The 10,961-nt window shown below is 38.1% G+C and overlaps 1 protein-coding gene across 2 annotated transcripts; it reads right to left on the bottom strand.

Moving 5' to 3' along the window:
• Positions 1–274: 274 nt before the first annotated feature.
• NMI (N-myc and STAT interactor) lies at positions 275–10,845 on the bottom strand. 2 transcript variants are annotated; one of them, XM_009273098.2, is made up of 10 exons: positions 10,782–10,845; positions 10,053–10,103; positions 8,389–8,466; positions 7,930–8,088; positions 6,363–6,470; positions 4,562–4,724; positions 3,495–3,601; positions 3,186–3,378; positions 2,426–2,532; positions 275–1,451 (listed from the first exon to the last, which is right to left on the bottom strand). In XM_009273098.2, exons 1-10 carry the CDS (start codon positions 10,788–10,790, stop codon positions 1,263–1,265), a joined length of 1,164 nt encoding a protein of 387 aa, XP_009271373.2. In that variant the 5' UTR covers positions 10,791–10,845; the 3' UTR covers positions 275–1,262. The 2 variants fall into 2 exon arrangements, with proteins under 2 accessions (XP_009271373.2, XP_009271375.1); XM_009273100.2 differs by lacking the exon at positions 10,782–10,845 and having other exon boundaries at positions 9,989–10,063.
• Between the last annotated feature and the right edge of the window lie 116 nt (positions 10,846–10,961).

Genomic DNA, 10,961 nt, shown 5'->3' on the forward strand with positions numbered 1-10,961 from the left:
TACCTTGTAATTCTTGTGTATAAATGTAACGGTGATCTCGACATAGGTGTGCTTGATTTGTGGAAATTCCACCTTGCACCCGGCGCCACAATAAAGAATGCCTGCTTTCTAAAACTCCAGACTGAGCCTTAGAGAGTTCTTCATCTGCCGACTTACGGTAACACTACTTTGAAGTGAAGGTTATTGTTGCCAAACCATTTCAGCCCCCAAGGGTAGCGAATAAAAAGGACGACAGCAGAAAAGGAAAAAACATTCCTCCTTGGAAAATAAATCCTCCTCTGACTTTGCACTTCCATTTTATTTCAAAGATCTTTTAGAATGAGAACTGGAAGAAGAACTGCCTCCCAGAGCCAGCCACCCGGCCAGTCACACGCAGCAAAACAGACTGTTACACCAGCGTTGTTACAAAGCAATCTGTTTTAGATAAAGAATCATCTCAATTCTTAACTGTAATATTTTAAAGTAAGCAAAATCATGAACAAAAATGAGGAAAAATGTAATTGTAGAAACAAATATTAAAACCAAACAATAAACCAGGCTATTAACTTATCAGAGGCTCAGCAGAATTTGCAGCGGATCCTAGGAGAAGTAACAGCGTTTCGACAGCTAAAAGCAGTATTACTGCTATGGCATTTCTTATAAGGTGCGATTTCTTGAGTAAATCTGTGGTGTTTTTGCACTCTCCCTTTCCCTTTTCCTATTTTAATTTTATCACTAATTTGACAACGCATATTTTATGAAATTACAGGATAACTGCTTTCAGGTGTTTGAGTTATGGTGGCACACAGCAACCTCAGCAGGACTGGAGTTCTGTCAGAGCTACCTTCTGAAGCTATGGCACTTTAAAAAAGCAGGTCTGTGAAGACGCTTTTGGTTGGGATTACATACGGCTTTTGTAACCAAAATGTAAGAAGGAATAGATTTATCCCACTTTGGAGTATGTGACCGATCTAAAATTTGCAAAATACAAAACCTGCAAATTTGCAGAAAGCAATCTTACATTAAGTTTCAAGTGCTGGTAAAGGCTTTTTCTATTACTTCAATCGGGAACCTCTGGAACACCAAGCAGTGAGTTTTGCTGAATTTCTACACAAAGTATGTGCCGTTACACAAATCAGAAAGCCAGGTAGCTCCTCTTTTTCAAATATAAATTTCACAACATTAAAGCACTTATCTGCATAAACCAGGACACTTCCTATGCCTCTGATGAAGCAAAACCTCAGAACTTCATGAGTTCGATCTACAACTTCCTATACAGCATTCTAAGTATCCTCTTCAAAACAAACACACGCTATTCCTTTTGATACATACTTGATTTTCTCTATTTCCCCACCACTATTACTAGGCTTCTGAAAATGAATTTCAATCATGTCCTGTATACTTTCCTCATCCTCTTCCGTCTCTTTAATTCCTTGCAACAGAATGGTCTTCTTAGAAATCCCACGATAGAGCTATTGAGGAAAGCAAAACAAACTTGCATTACACATCAGCTGTTGCATGCACATCTAAAGGAACTGACAAATACTGGAAATAAACATATCCTTGATCAGATACAGCTAGGATCTTTGATTACATTTTAAGACTTTGGACAGCGTGGTGTATTTCTGTCACTGAAAACAGCAGGAGTTCTGGACTCCATCGCACACTGCCGAGTTCAATAGGCAGTGCACCTAGCCTCCTTAACTGGTGTGTCCTACGCTCCTTAATGCACACACACACTGGATCTGGGGATCTCTGATGACTCTAGACAGCATCACTCCATAAAAATCCACGGCAATAGATGATACACGACCTGCAAAGAATGCTGTTTTATCTCATAAATGCACACACTCTAGTCACTGCTTTAATTTAATTTATAAAGGTCTGATTATACACAATACTGACTTGATTACAGTCTATTCATACAAGGTAAAAGACAATGTCAGTGAGAATATGATGAGCAAGCAGACTAGTGTTACAGGAAAAGAAGTCATTTGGGTTGAATGAATGAATGAAAAAAAAATATGAATGAGCAAATGTTTCATGGAACAACAAGGGTCTCTGCTGCGACTATCAACAAGGCCTCTCATTAGGGATGAGTATGACAGTTCTTTGTGACTCGGAAAAACATTGTTGTGTCTACTATTAACCGACTTCACAAACAATTCAGTATCTGCCTCCCGTCTAGCACAGACATTATGGTAAGTAATGATATAATTTGATCAAGGAAAGACACGCACACCCTTTTAAAACAAATCATAACTTTCACACTGCAAAACAGAAGATTATCAGCAGAGCTGCATATTGCAGACCCACACTTGCTCTTAAGTTTCACGAAGTGCATGCAAAAGCTTCTGCAGTCCTCAGAACTGAAAATTCTGCCCGTATCTCGTATTTCCCATGTGTCTGTTCTATTTAGGGGTTAGCCTGGACTAGATTCTTTTACCTGAAACTTTTCCAAGTGTACGTCGGTGTTTGGGGACACAGAAAGCAAATAGCACCTTCCATTTACAAAGAAAGGATATTTAGTACATCTCACAAAGCTGTTAGCTGCTGTAATGGAGAATGAGAAAAAGAGGAGTAAGAGAAATACAATCTAAAATGCATTTTGTAAGCATATCAAAGAAGAGACTAATCTTTCTTCTATGGATTTAGAAACTAATATATGATAGCACACTTGTAGATTCTTCATATGCATTTTGAAAAAGGTTTATTTGGCATTTCCAAAAAAGCGAAATCATTAAATACTCACAAAAGTTTCTGAAATAAATCTAAAGCAGCTGCTCTAAATGGATGCGGCTCCACTGATCTTCATAGAATTTCATACAGTTGGGCAATCTGAATGCCTGTCTAACTTCATTGTTGTGAAACAAGAGCTAAAATCAAACACGTTTTCCCAATTTTCTTTTTGCAATATTAAGTGTCTAGCAATGCAAAGAAAAAATAGACTTTTGTCAAAGAAAGAAATAAAGCTCACAAACTACGTATCAGGACATGTTTGATCAAAAAGGAATATGATGAAATACCGCTTTATTTACAGACGTGTGAGTGAACCCACATCTTTTCCTCATCTACTTAACTCTCCGTGGGAAGAATTTGCTACATTCAGTGGTTAAGTTAACACAGAATGTAATACGGAACGGAATGTAACACAGAATGGACAATATGGCCTGTACATCTAGCTAACAAAATATTACATACTATACCTCCAGGTCTGAGGAACGTAATAACAGCTGTTCTAGACCGCTTGTCATAGTTCACATTTTCTACTTCTCCTCCTCCTCCCTGTTCAGATTTGTAGAAATTCAGCTCTAATTTGTCTCTCATCCAGTCTTCAGGAATTAATAGCTCAGGTATTTCTGAAATGTTGATCTTCTTTCCAGAAATAGTGACATGGAGCTAAAAGAATAAATTTTTTGTGCACTTCGTGACTGAAAACACCCAAAACCCTGAACCTAAAGCTTTTTAAGTACTGCAAATTCCTATCTTTATAGTTTCATATTTCAGTTAATTACCTCAAATCTGATTCCCATTTCAAGTGTAAAAGGCTTCACTGTCACGTCTGCTACTTTGTTGTCCAGGTTCACAGTATGCTTACCCATTTTTATCAGTCTCTGGGCAACTAAGGAAAATCATAAGTTTTCAGATATGAAAAGCCTTGTTTAATCATTACAAAACCAAAACTATTCCGCAGTCTCTTAAGCAAAATCTCCTTTTGCAACAATAAAGGAGAAATAAGTAACAGTTAGGCAACCAGATCCCACTACCCATGTCTTCAGGCATGTCTATTTCCATAAAATCTCACCGGTTATAGGCAACAGGTAAAATATTATACTATCTTTAGACTAGTATAGAACAGTAGAATCTTTATGCTGTCAAAAGATGCTCTCACTGTATCAAATATTAATACTAGACTTCTCATATTTAATTTAAAATATCCTTGGATGAAAACCACATCACTACCAGGTGCAGAGGATGCCTATTAGCAATGTTAGATTTTAGCTGAAAGAAATGAATTGGACACTAGCTTTGTATCTGCAATATACTTGCGTAACTTGAGTTACCCACCAAGCAGTCCCAGCCAGGCTGCCTGCAGGCTCCTTGCAGGCAGGCACCAGGCTGGCCAAACAGCAAGCATCTCAGTGGGAAGCAGGCAAGTTACAGACTGCACCATCCCTCTGTCGTCTCAGATCTACCCGTCATCTGATCCGTACCCTTAACCAACATAACTGCTGTCAGAATAAGGTACTGCCCAGTGTAAAGAAAATAATCAAATTCTGCTGTCAAAACATTTTGAATCATTCTTGACAATACTCGGTGAGGTAGAAGCGTATTCCCAGTTTCAAACACCAAGTATTGTTTGTATTAGCTGAGAGCAGAAATCTGGTAATCCAACAGAACATGCACAGTGCTTGCAAGAATTTTCTTCTACTGGTTGGTATCATAACAGTGAAAGGTTCTCTGTGTATTCTTTCTTTGGCTGTTGTTGATTTTTTTCCCCAAAATGTTTATGTAAATCTTTTCCCTTTGGCAATGAAGTACATCAGAGACAATAATTTTATGCTTAAAATATGCATCATACCTTCTTCATCTTCAAAAGTGAGCAGTGCCTGGTTTTGACTCAGTGTGAACGGGATTTTTGTAGTTACACCAAAAACACAGTGAGTATTCGTATCTGGATAATCATCCTTCACGTCTTCCATGTAAGTGAACTTCATTTTCATTTCTACTACCTTTCTTTTAATCTAATATTTTAGAATCAAGATAGGAAAAAAAAAATCATTTCTGTCATTTATTGCAGAACAGAAAAATGAATGGTTGTTTTTCCTTGAAGTGCTACATGTATTTTGTTTTTTTAAAGTTTAACAGTCAAGCAGATTGAAGTCATGGCTGGTAAAACAGGTATAACTCTTCTAACTGAACTGACTAGTAGTACTTGTGTATTCCTGGGATTTTTGTCAATGAGGTGGGTTTTTTTTTCCCTTTGATTAACTTGGAACTTAAACCTGACTTTACACAATAAAAATTCAGTTGAAGTCCACAGGGATTTCCACCTGCGGAAGTAGAATACTTTTGGTATCTAAAATTTGCAAAATGCAAGTACCAGAGTCACTTGTGTTGCCATTTATTTTACCTAATTGCATCACTGCTCTACAGCAATGGGAAGTCTGCTAATAAACAGCCTTGTATGTTGCCATCTTAGTAAAACAGATGAGAATATCCAAGTATTTTATAACTAGGATAGATTAAAACTGTTTATGAAAATGTTGGTTAGGAAAGGCTGCTTTGATAGACTTGAGGGAGTTTCAGATAACTCTTTTTTCCCCTTTACGTAACTATTTCAAAATAAAACCCTGTGTAGAAGAAAAAAACGTTTGTGTCAAGATAAAATAACCAGAGTAATTAAAGCATTCCTGCCACCTATCTTCAAAACCAGCGTCCTATCTATGAGCCTGCTTTCTTTCCATTCCCTCTACTGCCAGTGGGAAGAGAGACACTCTTCCTAAAGATAATTCAGACGCTGGGTGTAGGCCCCTGCTCACACTGAGTCTCCTCCTAGAGGAGCCTTGCCCTGTCCAATGACTGCATAGGAAGTTTAGGAGGCTGGACTTAATTGACATCTCCTAAACTTAGAAATGTAATTTAGAAAGCTAAAGCTAACATTGTAATATCATTAACATTAAACAAGGTAACACTTGGATAGAGTTTCAATCTCTCTATAAACAAGAAACAATCAGAGTTTTCATTTTTCTGTAAATTCCCCAAAATACTTGGTTTTGTTCCAATTTGGAATGAAAACAGGTTTTTAAAAGCTGACATTTCCACAAGAGCAGTTCCAATTTCTAAACACCTTAGAATCTGCAGCAGGTTCACCAAAAGACACTTTGGATCCTGAGTTTAATCTGTTTAGTATCACTAATATTTATCTGGCTGCAGGTTGAGTTATTTCTGATTTGGAGTAACACGAGAGAGACTATAATCAAGTCAAGCTCAATATAGCCTAAAATAAACGCTACGTTTGCCATATAATGGACTTATTCCCTTTCTTCCATCCTCTTGCCCACGAAATATAAAATGAGAGTACTTGAAAATTACTAATGCTATGTGTATTTTTTATTCCAGTGTCTTCTATTTAATAATTTTCTGCTTGTCTTCATTCTTCTCATGTTTTCAATATCTCACATACTTGTATTTGTTTCCATACCCTTAGCCTGCTTCACATTATCTTGCCAGGTAAAGAAAGAAAATAAAACTTCAAGCTATGTTTTATATTGAAATCAGCAGAGGTTCAAATGCTGAACAACTGGCCCCAACGGTCTAGACCTGACAAAATAAAAACGCGCCCTTCCCAAAGACAAATTGCAAAATATTTCAAACTTTACCTGACCATCCCGCGAAAGCGCTGAACTACATTCTGCAAGGTCTTCTTTAAGCTTTTCAATCTCTCTCTTCAGCTCAGTGTTTCCTTGGTTTAGTACACAGAGTTCTCTCTACAGCCCAAAAAGTATTAAATGCAAAATTAAACACACAGAAGACAAAAATATATTTCAGCAAAATCTGTAGACATTAGAAACTGTTTCAACTTTTAATTATTCTACATGACAGCCACACGCGATACATTTTTTGCATAGCTTTAACTATCCGCAAGGTAAATTCACTTGCCAAGGAGCAGTTTCAGTCAAAGTAAACTACAGTAAGAGGGTTTTTGAAACGAGGCGTTAGTGTTTCCAAGCACATACAGCGTACCACAAATTGCACAGCACTTTCCATAGTTATGTCAGTTCCTTATACATGCAAGATCAGAGCCTATGTCAACACACAAACATTTTATTTTTTGTACCGCGTGTGATCCTAGGAACTGTTACTCCCTTTTCTGAAAAGTTTACCAGGTGAGGACGGTCTCTGACACACTCCTACCCTTCCCTCTTTATACTTCTTCAGCAAGGAAGAGGGAACACCTCTTCTACCTCCTATCTGCTACATACTTCCTCCACACCAATGAATCCTAAATGGGCATAAAGCCCACGTAACTAAATCCAGTATTTCCTGGACAGGGAACACAACAGAATGAGAAGGAAACACAGCAGACGTAGTCAACTCCAGCCATACACAATTAGAAGATGGCTCCTTTAAAGTCATTAACCACTCGAGACATTTAGACCAGTTCCCATCAGCTGAAGATAACGTAAAACAAAAGCCAGATGATGATAATGACCTCTTCTGGCTATAAAATCCAAACATTTATGATTGGAGAACCAAAACCAACTTTCAGAAAATCTCACGCCAACCTGAAGATACTTAACCTATTAATTATATTTTAATAGCTTGTAATATTGAAGCCGTAATTTCTCATCGGTGATTTACAAGCCAAACAAAACTTCACTGAAACCACCTCCTTGACAGCCTATGGACACTTATCCTATTACTGTACCAACAACTGCACCTGGCACACTGAGGTAATGAACCAATTAGTTCTAGAACCAATTAGTTCTAGAAAGAAGAGCCCTCTTCAAACAGGTTCTGGCTCTTGCCCAGCTCACTGTCACTTAAGAAAGGCTAATCCCTTGGGTGCTGTAACGTCTTATAAGACGGGCTGGGAATAGACAAAGCAGTGGAATCAACCCATTCAATTTTATCTGCATCACACAAAACAAACTCATCTGTTAGAGAATCTTGGAAGAGGAAGACTGGTTTTGCCAGTCTTCATCTTCTATACAAAATAGGTCTCAGTTTTGCCTTCACTCTTCCAACATTACCATAAGACTTACTTTATTGCACTGGTTCTTAATCTGCCACAGAAAAACTATGTGTAGAACATCCTAGTCATACAGTCTGCAAACCGGTAAAGCTGTTTAAACTGAAAAGGAAATGTTACTCTTATTCTCTCTAACCAACACCTCCTTCACAACTCCCCAAATACTAACAGCTATGAGTAAGCCTTCTCCATACCTCATGGGTGTCCCTAGACCTAATAAAGTCCTTATGCTGTTTCTCTTGAAGGTCCTTTAGCTTTATCAGCTCCTCCTCTGCTTTAACATGCTCTTCATCAGCACTTAATTTACAGAGAAGAAGGTCAGCTTTTGTTTTTTCAGCTTTTTCAACTCTTTCCTGGATAGTGAAAAGAAAAAGATTTTTAATTTTTTTTTCTTCCACAGGAACAAACAAAACCTTAAGCAAGCCCTTTATATTTATTTATTTTTAACACTTTGGATAAATACTGCTCTTAGACTTAAAAGCCTAGTTACCACTGAGATCAACACAAGCATGTACCCTTGAAGAATAGAGAACAAGTCAGACAAACATGTTATAATTGGGGGAGAGTTGATTTGGTTTTAGAAGGATGGACTAAAGGTCTTCCAAGTATCTTTCAGCTAATTTCCACGATTCTATGTGCTTTACAGAACTTGCCTTCCATTTCTTCAGTTCTTCTTTAAGTCCTTCCATCTCATCTTTTGATGAGCCAAAAGGGTCAAGGGTTGTCATATTCTGGAGAGAAAAGAAGAGGCACACACAGGTTTTCCTTTCCATTAGGCAATAACTGAGGCACACCAAACAATTCAAATGAGTCTTCAAAATAAAAAAAAGAATAAACCCTCTGCAGTTGGATGATGCATTTTGCCATGGTAGTTTTCAACGGTATGTCCACTAATGAAAGTCCAATGTATTTTGCCTGTGTGCCCATTTGCTGTTCTTCTCCAATTATACAGGCAAGATATGTGGTGAGTCAAACATTTTGAGAGACCGATCGTATTTCGTAGTTAAATCTTCCTAGAATCTGCATGCCAGAGGATAGCATATACCACATCATTTTTAAAAAATGCATTCAGACACTTAGGCCAAATCGTTGAACTATTTTAATGGCTGGACGGGACAAAAATCAAAGAAAATGGATCCTGGTTGGTAATCATTATTTGCTAACTGTCCAACTGAAAATATTCACAGGCTAATATTTTGATAAATAATAAAAGCAAGTTGTCTCTATGTTCTTCCACAGGGAACTAAGCCCCTCAAACCCACAAATGTTTATCGATATACTTTCTCAACAGTTCCTCTAAGAGAATGTATAAAGAATATACAGGTCTAATGAGAAAAAAAATTCAAAATGGGATGCTTCCAAGCTCAGGGAGATTGGACAATAAAAGGTAACATCAAGCAGGAGGAAGGTGATAAAAGCAGCATTTCAGAATTTAAGTACCTCAGGGCAGAAGTTCACAAGCACAGGAAAACGACAACTGGCTAAAGCCCAAAAAGAGAGAAAATCTTCGCTGTTCTGTTTTGTTTCTATGGCTGCAATATTCTGCAGAACAGGAAAAAAAATCCAAAGAGACCTGCTGAAACAATCCCTCCCTTTTACTTAAGATTACATAAAACTTGAATGTGAACCATGAAATTTAGGCATGGAAAAGGTCTAAATTAGATAATCTTGTCAATTCTCCTGGTAATGCTGGGTATTTCCTAAAAACAATAAAATATAAACTATTTTTTTCCACTACTTTGTCCAGTTTCAGATGCCTATTAAAGCAACAGGGAAATCCCCATCTGAGTATAACTTAAAACCAGAAAAAAATTCCTTCAGTCAAGGGATTGAGTGCAGGAAAGCAGAAGGATGCATGTGCCACAGCTGGAAGCTGGTAAGAAAGAATGCCTGGTTTTTACTGAAAAATGGTCCAAGATAACAGTTTTCAACCTGAAAGAAAGAAAGAAAAAAATAACAAAGAAAACACCAGAAATCCCAGGGAAAGTCCCATCCAAACTACTTGCCGCACTGCAAGAACCGAATCAAGAGAGGTGCCAGGAAAAAGGAAATTCCCCTAAGAAACCTCCACAGAGACAGATGAGCAAGCGAGGTAGGACAGGAAAATTCTAACAGAATCTGTAATGCAGACGCTTTGGAATGGGACTCTCCCTGTGGGAACAGGAGGCGGGAATGACAATGTCCAAATTATTAAAGGATGGAAGAAGGTGAGAGAAGTTTCAGAAGCACTGTCCTAGCAGTCCAAGCAAACACCTTCATTCAGAGATACTATTGTTAAATAGAAATTTTTCCAGGTAGCACATCAGGAAATACTTACAAAACCATTATCTTCTAAAGGTAGCTGGGGACTTGTTAAATCCATTGAAACCTGAGGGAACAGGAAAAAAATTACAGCGTTACGTGTATTAGGGTTTATTTGCAGCAGAATAGAATACCAGAATGGAATACCAGAAGCTGTGTTCGGCTAAAAGAATTTTTAAATGCAAATGTTGTACCTTTAGAAGCAAAAGTGACATATATTGGATGTCTGAAGCCTCCTTCCCTACTAAGCATAAAAGCCAGAGACATATGTGAAGAATTCTACGTTGCACAACTTAATTTTTCAGTCCTGGAACTTATGTACTTACCTTTATGTTATTTTTGTACTGTCACACACATGCTTAACATTCTGTATGCTCTGTGCTTAAGAGACATAACCCTTAAACCTGCTTAACACAAATGAACACACCTCCTTTACACAGCAGATAATGTAAAATCTGGAATCTGTTGCCACAACAGTTAGTGGAGGCAGATAAAAAGGAATTTAAACAAGTTCATGGGCCACTGATCCACAAACAGATGCTAAGGCACACAGGTTCCCAAGCAAATCTAGCCTGTGGATGCCAGGGCAGCGCTTCGCACCACGGGTTAGACACTCTCTAAGCAGTGTCGTCTAACAACTGTTAAGACGCGGGTAGCAGGCAGGCCAGCATCCTGACCCGGCTGGACATTTCGGATGCTCTCACCTGGAAATTCTGAGCTTGGTTTTTACCCAGCACCACCATACCTGCTGCATTCAACAAGGAGGCTTGAAATTGAGGCCGTCTTTGGTTAATGATCCATGAATCCCTTTATGGTTTGCGCTAAGTAACCAAAATTTACTGGCTTATATACTGATTCCTGACTTAGGGAAGTGAAAGTAGCGTAACTGAAAAAAATCTTCACTTGGCTTGACCACAGGACAGCC

Source organism: Aptenodytes forsteri, unplaced genomic scaffold, assembly GCF_000699145.1.
Source record: "Aptenodytes forsteri isolate BGI_AS27 unplaced genomic scaffold, ASM69914v1 Scaffold174, whole genome shotgun sequence".
NCBI classification, from domain to species: Eukaryota; Metazoa; Chordata; class Aves; order Sphenisciformes; family Spheniscidae; genus Aptenodytes; species Aptenodytes forsteri.

What these genes read in the sequence shown, in the direction of transcription:
- NMI (XM_009273098.2), bottom strand. An exon ending in AAGAACTGAAGAAATGGAAG is followed by an intron (nt 8,089 to 8,388) that starts GCAAGTTCTGTA and finishes TTCACTATCCAG; the next exon opens with GAAAGAGTTGAAAAAGCTGA. An exon ending in CACTTTTGAAGATGAAGAAG is followed by an intron (nt 3,602 to 4,561) that starts GTATGATGCATA and finishes GATTTTCCTTAG; the next exon opens with TTGCCCAGAGACTGATAAAA.